This window comes from Pelophylax lessonae (assembly GCF_965119305.1).
Source record: "Pelophylax lessonae genome assembly, chromosome: 3".
NCBI lineage: Eukaryota > Metazoa > Chordata > Amphibia > Anura > Ranidae > Pelophylax > Pelophylax lessonae.
In genome coordinates, this window is record NC_138770.1 from 534448637 (window position 1) to 534463817 (window position 15181).

Below are 15181 nucleotides of genomic sequence, written 5' to 3' on the forward strand. Positions count from 1 at the left end.
GTCTTGCTCGCCTATGTAGACGCTTTGGTGGCTCAAGGAGCGGTAGCTCCGGTTCCGGAACAAGAAAAATTTCAAGGGGTTTACTCACCCCTCTTCTTAGTCCAGAAGAAGAACGGGGCCTGGAGACCTGTTATAGATCTCACATACCTGAACAAGTTCATAAAGAACGAAAAATTCAAGATGGAAACACTCTCAACTATTCAAAGGGCAGTACTGCCGGGAGATTGGCTCGCCTCAATAGATTTAAAGGATGCGTATTTTCATGTACCTGTGGCAACCGACTTCCACAAATATCTTCGCTTCTGTGTTCGGAATCAGCATCTGCAATTCATTTGCCTACCCTTCGGCCTGTCTACCTCACCCAGAGTATTCACCAAAGTTCTTCTAGCAGTGGTAGCCTTCATAAGATTGAAAGGTATACGTCTACATCATTACTTAGACGATCTTCTGCTTCTGTCTCAAGAAAAGGATCAGTTATTGGCACACAGAGATCAGGTCATATCGACCCTCAAAGAGTTTGGCTGGCTGCTAAACCTACAAAAGAGTCAGCTGGAGCCTACTCAGCGCCTAGTCTATCTTGGGGCGCAATTCGACACCGTCGAGAATTCAATCTCTCTCCCATTAGAGAAGATACCGGTAGTGAGGGAGAGAATCCTTCCGGCTCTTTCCTCTCCTCGGCTGAAAGCCTCTCAGTGCCTCAAAATCATTGGCACCATGGTGTCCATGGCTCCAATGGTCAAATGGGCTCTCTGGCATATGAGGCCCTTCCAAAAAGGGTTCCTACAACAATGGAACACAGAAGAGAAAGATCAGTACATTCATATCTCCTCCAGCATGAGATACAGTCTTCTTTGGTGGCTGCAACGCAGGAATCTGCTCAACTGTCATTCTCTGGTTCCAGTCTCATGGACTATAATCACAACAGACGCCAGCAACTCAGGTTGGGGGGCTCATTGTCTGACAGAGATGACACAGGGGAGATGGTCTTTTCAGAGACACACTCCAGTCTCCAATATACTGGAACTCCGAGCAGCCTACCAGGGTCTTCGATCTTTCCAACACCTGCTAGAGGGGAAATCTGTAATGATTCGGATGGACAACACCACGGCAGTGTCTTATGTGAAGAGACAAGGTGGGACACGGAGTCTCTCTCTGCTACGAGAATTAGACCCGATCATGTCCTGGGCCCAGACTCACCTAGTAAACATCTCGGCAGTTTACATCCCAGGTTCACAGAATGTTCAAGCGGATTTTCTGTCCAGGGTCCAGTTGAACCACAACGAATGGTCGCTCCATGTGGAGTCGTTCAAATGGATTCTGTCGTTGGGAGTATCTCCCGAAGTCGATCTGTTCGCCTCCCCTTGCAACCACAAGTTGGGGAAGTATGTCACGAGGGGCAAGTGTCCTCAAGCTTACGGGACAGATGCACTAACCGACAGGTGGGAGTTCAGCAGGGCTTATGCCTTTCCTCCAGTACCCATCATTCTCAAATTCCTGCAAAGACTTCAAGCGGAAGATGTGGAGATAGTGATGGTGGCGCCTTTCTGGCCGAACAGGCCATGGTTTCCGCTACTCCTACAACTGAGTTACCGGGACCCGGTCCCTCTTCCCCTCAGACCAGACTTGCTTCTTCAGGGAACATCAGTGCACCCCTGTCCTGCAATTCTCCGGTTGACGGTCTGGTTCTTGAGAGGGAAAGGTTGGAATCGCTCGGCTGCCCATCTACAGCCATTTCCACCTTGATGAATGCTAGACGACCAAGTACTAATAAAGTATACTGTAGAATCTGGGCAAGATTCATGGAGTCTGCATATCCTGAACGTATGTCTTCCTCAGTCCCTGGGATTCAAGAAATACTAAGTTTTCTTCAGGCTGGTCTGGATATGCCCCTTTCAGTGGCAACTCTTAGAGTTCAAGTTTCGGCCTTATCGGCCTTCTCCGGGGTCATGTGGGCCCAACACCCACTAATCCAACAATTTTTCAAAGGAGCAATCAGGCTCAATCCTCAGAGAAGACCTAGGTTCCCGAAATGGGATCTACCTCTTGTCCTAAATGCCCTCTCCAAATCGGGCATAGATTCCTCTTCTTCTATCAAGGACCTGACCATCCGAACTGTCTTCCTGGTAGCCATTACCTCGGCTAAAAGGGTCTCTGAATTAAGTTCTCTCGGATGTAAAGAACCATTCTTGACTTTTTTTCCGGATCGGGTAGTACTGATACCCAGGCTGAATTCAAATCCGAAAGTCACCTCAGTGTTTCACCAGAATCAGGAGATTGTCCTGCCTACTTTCCGTTCATCTAATGAGTCCAATCCTCATCCGTTGGATGTAGGAGAATCCTTAAAAGCCTATCTTCAAGCAACTGCACCATTCAGGCAGTCTGACAACCTCTTTGTCCTGTTCTGGGGAAAGAACAGAGGTAAACCTGCTTCATCTAGGACTATCGCTTCATGGATAGTGGCAGCTATCCAACAGGCCTATAGAGCTGAGGGGCTGGCTCCTCTGGAGGCGGTGACGGCGCACTCTACAAGGAGTATCTCTACTTCCTGGGCGGCTTCGCGGCACGTGGCTCCAGATGTGATTTGCAGAGCGGCTTCGTGGTCATCAGTCAATACTTTTATGACCCACTATTGTGTAGAGCCTGCTTCTCTGTCCTCAGTTAATTTTGGTTTGACTGTTTTGTCTGCAAATAGCATGAATTAAAATTTTCTTTGCTAAAGCATTCCCACCCGTGTGGAGTGAGCTAGTTATTTCCCACACGTAGGCTGCCATGGAGACAGACAGGAAAACGGAAAATTCCTATCATACTTACCGTAATTTTCCTTTCCTGATAGTCTCCATGGCAGCCGGAGTACCCACCCTCTCGTCTTGGATTCGGCTAAGATATGGAACACCTGCTGTACCTGAGAGCTGAAATTTATGGGAGGGGGGTCCTATACCCTTGGAGTGGAGGCGGGGTTAACCCACACGTAGGCTGCCATGGAGACTATCAGGAAAGGAAAATTACGGTAAGTATGATAGGAATTTTCCGTTATTTTAACTGCATACAAATGTGCTCACAATTGTGACAACTTTGAACAACATGAACTGTATCCTGATTAATTTTTAGAAAATAACAGTAAGACCATTTTTATATTTTTCACCATAACACATCACCCATTCTTGGGTACTATGTCATACAAAGACATTAAATACACACACATTTCAATGTGAAAACATATGCAATTGTAACAAATTACTGACTAAACTTTTTCGTTAATTACCGTAGTTATCAGATCTCAAAATGCATTGAGTAAAACCGCAACAAATCTTAGTCCCTTATGGCCAGTGCAAAAGAATACCAAATAGCACTACTAGCCTTTGGGTCACATTGACATCTGCCCACGTTATTCAGTATATGCATGTTGCAGTGCACTGCCCCATCACATATACAGGGACAAACGAGCACATTTGACCCTTATTTTATTTTCTCAGAACGCAAGGTGACGCACATATTAGGAAAAAAAATCTAGGGTGCATTTTTGGTCTGCTGATGCATGTTGAGGACCACTGGGAATAAATGGGCACACTCAATGCAACATGCGTAAAAATGTGAAAACTGTGATACAACCGGTCATTATGGTCACATGCCACCATCAGTCTATTATCACACAACAGCAAACAGGACAGGCAGCAAGCTGTTTCCAAGAGAGCAGGCAACGGGATACTAAAAGACAGACCAGAACATTCTGAAAACAGTCCCAACATGCAATATCAGCGTACTAATAAGATTTAATCTGATGTTATTCTCTAAAGAGGGTCAGGAGACTGAAAAAAAATCAGTTTTAGATATAGCAAGAGCCTGGTAGGTACCATGACATTTAGATTATCATCAAAACACTTGAAAAACTTTGTACAGCAGTAAGGAACATATGATCCTTCATTCTTCATTCGTAAGATTTCCAAAATTGTAATTTCTATTTTCTTTATATTTTATTGAACTGAACTGGTTGTGTTGGAAATTTAGAACAGAAAGTAAAATAAATCTAATCAGCAAAAGTACCTCCTCTTCTTGAGTTATGTACTACATTGATCCCTACATTGGGGTAACCTACTAACCTACTAACCCTAGGGTTGCCTTCGCTCTTTATAGTTTGATTTTTATTTAGTTCAATAAAAATAGTTATTGAACAATACCTTTTAAGGCTCACCATTGTGGTATATATCCTTTATATTTGTATGCATTTTTTTATCAAAATTTGTGTTTCAATAAAGATTGTTATCAGCAAGCTTTTTAATAAGCCTATAAAGTCCATTCGCTCTGTTCACTCCTTCCATCAATCAGCAAAACAATAGCCGCTTCAGAGCTCTCTTTGGAAAGGGACTAATACAATTATGTAATATGGTAATGGGTACTATGCTGAAAATGGGTGAGGTTTTATTCACCCTGGTAGTTATAGCCATTAGTACTACAAACATGATCTGCAGGACTGGAAGAAAAACGAAGTCAACCGTAAATCACTGTCAAATGTTAGGTCAAATTTCAAATAGATATTGCTGTGTGGTTACTATAGGGTAGATTTACTAAAACGGGAGCACTCTGGTGCAGCTGTGCATAGTAGCCAATCAGCTTCTAACATCAGCTTGTTCAATTAACCACTTTACCACCGGAGGATTTTGCTGTCTTACGTCTGGGCCACTTTTTGCGATTCGGCACTGTCCGAATTTAACTGACAATTGCGTGGTCGTGCAACGCCGTACCCAAACGAAATTTACGTCCTTTTTTTCCAACAAACAGAGCTTTCTTTTGGTGGTATTTGATCACCTGTGCGATTTTTACTTTTTGTGCTATAAACAAAAAAAGAGCGTTTATTTTGAAAAAATAACAATATTTTTAAAATTTTTTTATATGAAATTCGCCCAAAAAAAAAAAATGTAAAAATCAAAATTTTTTTATATTTTTGGCCAATTTGTTTTCTGCTACCTATGTTTGGTAAAAAAAAAATCACAATAAGCGTATTTTGATTGGTTTGCGCAAAAGTTAATGCGTTTACTAACTAAGGGAAAGATTTCTGTCATTTTTGGTGTTTTTTTTAACAGGTAATGGCGGCGATCTGCGATTTTTTTTGTGGGACTGCGACATTGCGGCAGACAGATCGGACCCTTGACTGACATTTTTGACACTTTTGGGGTTACCAGTGACAATACTGCAGTAATCAGTGCTATATATATGCACTGTTACTGTAAAAATGACACTGGCAGGGAAGGGGTTAATTTTATTGGAGAGGGAGGTGTTAATGTATGCCTGGTGCTTACTGACGTGTGGGGGGGGGGGGGAGGTGACTGAGTGACACAAGGACAGATTGCATGTTCAGCTATGCTGAACACTGCAATCTGTCACTCCTTGTCACTGAGGAGATCCGCCCGCTCCGTTTACACAAGCGGGCGGATCTCCAAACTAGACTCCCCGACGATCGGGGAAGAGCAGCGGCGATCGCCGCCGCTCCTCCCCTGGCCCGACTCCCGCTGTGACGCGGCGCCCACAAGGGGCGGAGTCCAGCGACATAGGTCTACGTCGCTGGACGATAACGAGCCACATTGCTTTGACATAAGCCCTAGTTCACATTGGAGCGATTTGTCATGCATTTTGCCCGGTCAAATCACATGACAAGTCGTAGCCTATTTCTGGCAATGGCACCGTTCCAATCAGTGCGATGCCGCACCAATTTAAAAAAAGTAGTTCCTGCACTACTTTTGGCGATTTCAGGTGTGACTTCAATAGACAGCTGTGCATGAAGACACAGATGCCTTTCAAATTGCACCTGAAGTCTCACTGAAATGCGGCTTTGAAATTGTGCGATTTCAGATAAAGTTGCACGTTTTCAAAGCTGCGTTCGATGTGAATGAGGGCTAAAACCTGGAAAGTGATAGATGTCTATGCACAGCCACACCCGATGCTTGAGTAAATCTTCCCCTGTGTTTCCTTCTCTAACAAGGAGAACCTAAGAAGGTTTAAAACCAGATATATAGTCAGAAAATGCACAAGCAATAACAACCACCAAAAAAATAAAAAAAATAAATAATCATAAATATTACACAGGAAAGCAGCATAAAATATATTTTGGAAAAACAAAATATAGAGAATATGCTTGTTAGGTGCTCTACCAATTTCAGCTAAGTATTTAAAAGCATCATTTGACAGATACAAAAAAAAGTTAAGTAAACAAAACAATTTTGGCAGCAAAGTGCTAATTACATAAAAAGGACATTTTAACAGTCTGGACGTGTTGTTGTAAAATATTCAGTATGTCTTTGTCGCTGTTCCGAATAGATTAATAGATTAATTCTTGATAAAAGTGCCTCGGTAGTTGCATCACTTATCTGTCAGTAGCTCTACTATATGAACATTTACAAATCCCACTAACATATAACACAGAAGTGCTGGTTGTTACAAACTGAACAATGAATACATTTTTTCATAGCAAGAAGAATTAGAATAAAGGCTCGTACACACTATAAGAAAACCGGGCGAACATTTTCATCCAAAGAATTTTCGTACGATTTTCGTATAGTGTGTAAACTTTCTACAGCCGATTCAGAATTTTCGTACAAAAAAATCTCGAATGGACAAACGCCAAAAATGTTCTCGTTTAATGTATACCGTTGTCATATGATTTATGTACAAGAAAAATCAGAAAACAGACTGCGCATCATCAGAAACGAAAAACAAAAAAAAGCCTTTGTCGTACGAGAATTTTCGTACGAATTTTCGTTCATTGGTTACGATTTAATGTGAAACAACAATGAAAATTGGATGATTGTTCGCCCAATTTACTTATAGTGTGTTTCCCACTTAACTATATCGGGCGGCACAGTGGTGTAGTAATTAGCACTTTCACCTAGCAGCAAGAGGGTCGCTGGTTCAAATCCCAACCACGACACTACCTGCCTGGAGTTTGCATGTTCTCCCCGTGCCTGCGTGGGTTTCCGGGTACTCTGGTTTCCTCCCACACTCCAAAGACATGCTGGTAGGTTAATTGGATCCTGTATAAAAATTGGCCCTACTATGTATGTATGAATGTGAGTTAGGGACCTTAGATTGTACGCTCCTTGAGGGCAGGGACTGATGTGAATGTGCAATGTATATGTAAAGCGCTGCGTAAATTGACAGCACTATATAAGTACCTGAAATAAATAAAAAAATAAATAAACTATATGGGGTGTAATGGATTATTGATGCAACATCCAATAATGAATAACGCATAGCAGCCAATCAGAATAAATCTCTGACTGATATGACTTAAAACTGAGCTCCAGAGGAAAGAAAAATCCTCCCTTGCAGTGAGGTTGCCCGCACACTACAAGGGCTTAATGCTCATTTATGTCTCTGGTACTCTTAAAAAGTTTACTTTATCTCTTGCTTCCCTGGCTCTCCTGCTCCCCCATGATGCTTAGGTTTGTGGGAGGTCCTCAAAAGTCTCCACTTACAATGCGTTGAGGGAGCCTGGGCGAGAAGGGGTTTATGTAACTAAGGCCTCTTTCACACAGGTGGATGTAAACAGGCAGTTGAGCGCCCCCCCCCCACCTCCAAATCGAACTGCGGGTAGTGAACAAGCACGCTGTGGGTCGTGTGAAATGCGTCTACCATCCATTTACTGTACCTTGCATCCTATTTTTCAATAAAGCCTTTCATCGTGAAGCCATCGTTTGGTGTGCGGCCACTGTTCTTGTATTCTATTATAAATTGAACTGCAGCCGCTCAGGTGAGCTACAAGCTGCATTGCTCCACTGCAGGTACACACTCCTCATAGACCTTTTACAGGCTTCTGGTGGTCGCTTGCGGCTTCATAGATTCCTCATTGAGTTAAAAAAGAAACAAGCTGCTCTCCATTTTAAAGGAATTGTGTATAAGTTTATTGATGCATTCAATGCATAGACAATTCCACCTGCACCCTAATGTGTTTCACTCCATCAGGGGCCTAATTGTAAAGTACCACTAAGGGCTGTACACGTGATGTGGCAAAAATGATACTCCCAAGCAGTACCACCGTTAATCGTGGGGCGGCACAGTGGTGTAGTGGTTAGCACTTTCACCTAGCAGCAAGAGGGCCGCTGGTTCGAATCCCAACCACGACACTATCTGCCTGGAGTTTGCATGTTCTCCCTGTGCCTGCGTGGGTTTCCTCCGGGTACTCCGGTTTCCTCCCACACTCCAAAGACATGCTGGTAGGTTAATTGGATCCTGTATAAAAAAAAATGGCCCTACTGTGTATGTTTGTGAGTTAGGGACCTTAGATTGTAAGCTCCTTGAGGGCAGGGACTGATGTGAATGTACAATGTATATGTAAAGCGCTGCGTAAATTGACAGCGCTATATAAGTACCTGAAATAAAAAATAAATAAATAAATCAATCATGTGAAATGGGAGCCACTTTTCAGAGGAATGGTAGGAGCTGCCGCAGATGTAAACCTGCCCTAAATGTCCTTTTTACTGGTACCCTAGGCATACATGAGCATTTAGCCCTTCCAGTAACAAGGCAGTGGAATTACTGCAAAGGAGGATTTTACTTTTACTCAGAGTTCAGCTTTAAATATACTGTAATCTGATTGGTTGCTATGAAATACTGCATAGCATAACTGATCTTGGCAAGAATTTACCTAATAAGCCCATAATTACATATAATTATAATGTATAGTTTTACCTTGATACAATATGGTTTACTACTTCAGCACTAGTCCAGTTGTTTTGCACAGCAGGATTTTGAAGCCAGCATATTGTAATTCGCTACAGCCTGGCTACTATTGACTTTCCTGCTATAACACTTGGGAATCAGTGACCTGGAACCAATACGCAAATAAGGGTTTCAGACTTTGCATTTTCCTTTGTATTGTGCCGTGAAAATATTGAAGCCAGTGAGTCAGCATTAGCTGCCAGGCAACCAGAGTTTCCAGCAATGGCAACCTCCTATGACAGGTTTACATTAAAAATGATAAGTATAATTTCAGGGCTCATTCACACTACTGTATTGCGGTACTGTATAGTAAATCAAGCTCACCAAGGACATGTTAGAGTGTTATTTTTTTATTGTAGGTATTTATATAGTGGCAATTTAGGCAGTGCTTTACATATTGCACATTGATTTCTTATTTTTTTGGATTTTTATTCATCACATCAACTGGATTTTCAATTTTTGCATATTGCACTTTTTTGAATATATTAAAATATATGAGTGTGGGTTGCACCAAAGTTCACACCTTATGTTTGTTTAGCGCTGCACTGTTCTAATATATTATTTTACAATGGTTTGTCATTTGCAGTGTGAGCAGCTATACGTTTTTATACTGATTTAGCATGGTATGTTTCACTGTACATTCATATCAGGATTAGACTTCAAGAAGCTTACTATCCCTATTTCACATGCATACACACACATACTCCGGCCAATTTAGACAGGAGCAAATTAACCTACCTGCACGTCTTTGGAATGTAGGAGGTTTACAATGGTTTGTCAATGTTAGTGTGAGCAGCTATACGTTTTAGGCCTCATGCACACAGGGCGTTTTTACAGTTGCTTTTTGGAACGTCAGGCGTTTTTGTTGCAGCTTAAAAACGCCCCTCCATGTTATTCTCTGGCGCCATGCACGCACAGGCTTTTAGGAGCTGTAAGTGGCATAGGCGTTCTCTCCCCCTCCAAAAATTACAAGTCAGCAGCTACACATACTGTAGCTGCTGACTTTTAATATTAGGACACTTACCTGTCCTGGAGTCCAGCGATGTTGGCACCGCAGCCAATGTTTCCATCGGCTGTTGGGTGCTGCCGCTGCCATTGCCGGTGAGGGAACCCGGCAGTGAAGCCTTGTGGCTTCACGGGCGGGTCCCTAATGCGCATGCGCGAAGTGCGCTGCGCATTCGTATTGGCTCGGCGGCGGGGGAAGGAGGAGGGGGCCAAACTTCCGAGGGACAGCGCCGCGGCGCTGTCTCCCGTTAGTGGGAAAGGATACTGTCAAAAACAGGTGCCCGTTCCCCTCCCCCTGAAAGGTGCCAAATGTGGCACCGGAGAGGTGGGGGGGGGGAGAGCAAATGAGTGGAAGTTCCACTTTTGGGTGGAACTTCGCTTTAAGTTGTAAAAAAAAAAACCCAAGGCCAGCATGTTCTTGTGCAGCAGCGTTAAGCTGTAAAAACAGCTAACGCTGCTAAAGGCTGTATACAGCGTTAGGCCACTTCAGACATTTTAAAGCTGTAGTAGTTGGATTTGAGGTTGGAAAATAGAAGAGGGCAGAGAAAGGCTGCTAAACGCTAACGCTGCTAAACGTGGCTAAAGCGTGCATCAACGCCAATGCAAAACGCTTCTAAAAGCACATTTTTACAGCTGCTTTTTCCTGGCGTCAGAACTGGCTTTGCAGCTCATTTTTTCAATTGCCCTGTGTGCATTAGGCCTTATACTGATTTAGCACGGTATTTTTCACTGTACATTCATATCAGAATTACACGTCAAGAAGCTTATAATCCCTATTTCACATGCATACACACACATACTTCGGCCAATTTACACAGGAGCAAACGAACCTACCTGCATGTATTTGGAGTGTGGGAGGAAACCAGAGTACCCGCAGGGGTGTCAAACTGGTGGCCCTCCAGCTGTTTCAGAACTACAAGTCCCATCATGCCTCTGCCTGTGGGAGTCATGCTTGTAACTGTCAGCCTTGCAATGCCCCATGGGAATTGTAGTTCTGCAATAGCTGGAGAGCCGCCAGTTTGACACCTGTGCACACAAGCACAGGGAGAGCATGCAGTCATTTTCTGTTTGGGACTCAAACCAAGGACCCTAGTGCTTCAAGGCAAGAGTGCTAACCACCAAGTCACTGCACTGCCAATGTTGCTGGACCATTCCTTCTGATGGGCATCCCAATGCATGTCCAGAATGCAGCTATGAGCCTATTTTTCATGTGCAGAGGTGTTAAATTTTGAATGGGCTTCCTAGCGCTGCGCACCACAATGTGCCTCAATGCATGAAAACATGTGCTGTGGCGCATTGTACTTTAGTGTAAATGGATCCTTAATTCAATTCTTGTAGTTACACAAATCCATCAGGCTGTTGGAATTATCCAAAGGTGAGCAAAAGATAATTCTTCATCAAGGAAATATTTAAAAAAATGCATAAATGTATAAAAATAAACATATATACATATAAAAATAAATACAAGCAGATTATTTGTAGCCAACATTACCTTACTACCATGCATTGACTAGGAAAATCATTCTGCAAATCACTGCATGTAATTCTCCCCACTTACCAGGAGATGGCGGTTGAATCTTAGGCTGTTTCTTCGACTCGCCAGGATTGAAGATCTCTGGAGGAGGCTCCTCCCCTCTCTCTATCTTGCATTCAAAAGCAAACAGGTACTGGATATACTGCTTTTTCAGCGAGCTTGCCGCGCTGCTGGACGTGCCAACATTCAGATTGGTTGCCAGCTCTCGCCATTTCTTATTCTTATTAACCTAAAACAAAAAGGAAGGCCATTGTTTTACAATTTATTTTTCTAGTCGGCTGTGAAAACAGAGAGAAAAAAAAAACGCACAAACTTTTACGGTTTGCTTTTTCTTCCTAGATTTTTTTATGTGCCTCTTTCAAGTAATGCTCATTACTCCCACTCAGCAATGCAATGCCAGCATTTGCAGTTATAAAACCATTAAAGAACCTGCTGATAGCAACATAAAAGGCGTTGGAGGCTTCTGAATGCTGCATCCCCTAATGCTAAGCTCATTTCAGAAGGGATGTGCGGCAAAAGGATGGCAATTTACATCCAGCCAATGCGCTAGAGCATGCGCGTACTCGCAAGCCCGTTTCAATTAAAAAAAAAAGACTCGCTACTAGCATCTCATTTAAAAAACAATAAAAATAACAGCAACTGTGTTATTACACAATTTAGTGTAATTGTGGGAGCTTTAAATGTGGAACGAAAACATGTTTATTTTCTAGACGCTTCAACGGGGATGAGCTGTGCCAAGCAGTACTGATCTCTCTACAAATCTAGAGAGCGTGACATGTCTGCTGGAAGGAAGGAGTTAATCCTGAACGAACAGCTCATCGATGAAAGGCAGTTAGCCGAGGTCCATTCACACCTATGTATTTTTCATTAGCGTTTTACACATGCAAACACGAGGAAAAAAAAAAAAACATAAAAATTTAAACAAAAAGTCTCCTGCGAGGCTTTTCCTGGGGGTCTTTTTAACGTATTCTATGTACTGCAGCAGGGAAATGTGCAAGAAATCAGAAAAGCCTGAGCTTTAAAGTGCTAAACTGAATGTTGAGTGAAATACAACATTAATGTGTGAATAGACTCAAAAAATAAGTATGTGAATAGACTCACTTATAATAAATCTGGATAGCTGCTGAAAAACAGGGGTTCATTCAAGAAAGCAGCGGAAAGAGCAAAGATTATATACAAAGCACAGTAATCCATCACAGCAGGTGAGTCAAAAACCACTTGATTTCATGATAAAGAAATGGCTCTTATGGGTTTACTTTACTTAAAAAACTGATCTGTAGTGCTTTCTTATACTCCATATATTGCATATTCTCCCATTTGGTAAAAAAAAAAAATTATAAATGCACCAAGAGTGATAAAGAAATATGTGATTTTAGTAATGTTTTTGCATTGTAGCTTGCACAGCATTGCAACCATGGTTAGTGTATTGAAAATGCAATGCATAGGCTTCTGCAGACTCTTCACCTAGCCCCAGGTCCGCATGGAAGTATGGACCTACCATTATGGGGCAGGCGGAAGTAATCAATAAACTACAAATGTGGTGAAGTCACCACACTTGTACTTTCCTGGACTCTTTGAGAAGATGGGCTTGCATGCCTTCATTCACATATTCCTGTGAATGGAACTGCATACCTGCCAACTGTCCCGTTTTTCCCAGGACAATCCCGGCAAATAGGAGCCTGTCCCGGGTAATTTACATTGTCTCTGTTAATCAGGGACAATGTAAATCATTAAAAAAAAAAAAAAAAAAAAAAATTTTTTTTTTATTTTGTTCCACACAGTGTCGCTCTCACCTCAGCTATGTGTTGTAGTTCTGGCAGCAGGTTGTCTCTCTCTCGGTGCCCGCTCACTCTTCCCGCCTGTCGCAAATTTAACGTGTCACCGGAGGCAGGGTGTCAGCATGGTGCACTTTCCGAAATCCGCCAGCAGGGGGAGGCAGAGCACCTTCCGACAAGCTGACACTTTAGAATTGCAGGGAATTGTGATGAGAATTTTAAACTTTAGGCAGAAGTAGTGCAGCTGAATGGGAGAATATTTCCAACTCTGCTACTTTGGCCTCAAGTTTTCAATTCCCTTTTCAAATTCCTGTAATTCTCTCTTTATGAAGTAGACCCTATAATCTGATAAGTGGGCGGAGATTAATTATGCAGAGTGGGCGGAGCTTTGGGGAAGTGGGTGTGGTAAGTAATTGATAGCTGTGCTGCAAAGTGTCCCTGGAAATTTTTTTCAAATGTTGGCAACTATGGAACTGTGAATGCAAGATGCAACTGTTTGAGTGATGTGGTAGCCATGTGGTTGATGTGGAGCCACACACAGCCATGCTGAATTCAAAAGAATAAAGAACTAGATGGAGAAGAACCGCAATTCAGGTAAGTGGGTGAGGGGTCTGGGGGAATGTGACCATGTTTCATGCTGCAACCTACAGTAAATTTGGGTGTAGCATAAAAACATTGTCACAAGCGTGGACTTAAACTGGGCATGCATGGTTCAGTTTATTTTAACCACTTCCGGACCGGATGATTTTCCCCGTTAATGACCAGGCCATATTTTGCCATTCGGCAATGCGTTACCTTAACTGACAATTGTGCGGTCGTGTGACGCTATACCCTATTAAAATTGATGTCCTTTTTTTCCCCACAAATAGAGCTTTCTTTTGGTGGTATTTGATCACCTCTGCGATTTCTTTCTTTTTTTTTTTTTGCCCTATAAACAAAGAAAGAGCGACAATTCTGAAAAATTAACAATATTTTTCACTTTCTGCTATATAACATTCCCAATAAAAACAAAAATTAAAATCTATTTTTTTTTCAACATTTTAGGCCAATTTGTATTCTGCTACATATTTTTGGGGAAAAAAAATCCCAATAGGTGTATTTTAATTGGTTTTCGCAAAAGATATCCCGTCTACAAACTAGGGGAAAGATTTGTCATTTTTATTTATTTATTTATTTTTTACTAGTAATGGCGGCGATCAGTGATTTTTAACGGGACTGCGACATTGCGGCGGACAGATCGGACACATTTTCGGCACTTTTGGGGGGACCAGTGATATTATCACAGTAAACAGTGCTAAAATATGCACTGTTACTGTACTAATGACACTGGCATGGAAGGGGTTAACTCAGGGGAGATCAAAGGGTAAAATGTGAGCCTAGGGGGGTGTTTTCTAACTGTGGGGGGGGGGGGCTTATGGAATCAACACAGAGACCTGTGTTCCTAAATAGGAGGAACACAGGAGCTCTGTGTTGATTGCTGAGAGAACAACGGTCTGCTGTGTTCACAACAGCAGACCGCCATTCTCTCTCCGCGGGGAGTGATCGCAGGTGCCCAGCGCCAATCACGGCCCCATGGATCAGCTTCCCCATTGGCAAATTGGCACACGTGATTCGCGGGAACCTACCACCGTATTTATGCGGTGGCTGGTCGGCAACTGGTTAATCAGCCAGTGGGCTGATTGAAAAAAAACGGAATACATTACCCCATACACACAAGCGCTATTGTATTATGACAGCAGCGACTGTTCAATCATTAAATGCCATTGATTTCACTAGAGTAGTGTAAACAACAATTCAGAGCCTACGTTTGCTGTATTTTGTTATTTGAACGCATGCATTCGAACAGTTTTAACAATGCTATGTTAGAATGGAAGATGCTGTATTTCATAGAGCTGGTTGTCTGCACAAACCATAATGCATACTTCCCACAGTCCTTTCCACAGCCCTTATTTAAACAACCTGGTAGTTTCTCACATCTGTTGGGGACCTGGGTGCGATATTGAGTTCCAAGGTGAAGCAGGGTAAAGCACAATTAATTATGGAGAAATTATGGAAAGTAGGAGGATCTGGAACCCAATAAGGCCCATGGCACATCTGTGATCCTGCGGACTGTGACAATTTGCCAACATCAAAAACGCTAATAAGTAAAGGAACAATG

The 15181-nt window shown here is 42.5% G+C and overlaps 1 protein-coding gene across 2 annotated transcripts in view; it reads right to left on the bottom strand.

Annotated features, from left to right (window-relative positions):
* ARID1B (AT-rich interaction domain 1B) overlaps positions 1 to 15181 on the bottom strand; it is a 584054-nt gene that overhangs the window by 49279 nt on the left and 519594 nt on the right. For both annotated transcript variants that reach the window (XM_082250153.1, XM_082250154.1), the window contains exon 13: positions 11273 to 11477. In XM_082250153.1, the coding sequence (XP_082106279.1) occupies positions 11273 to 11477 (205 nt within the window). The remainder of the gene's footprint in view (positions 1 to 11272; positions 11478 to 15181) is intronic.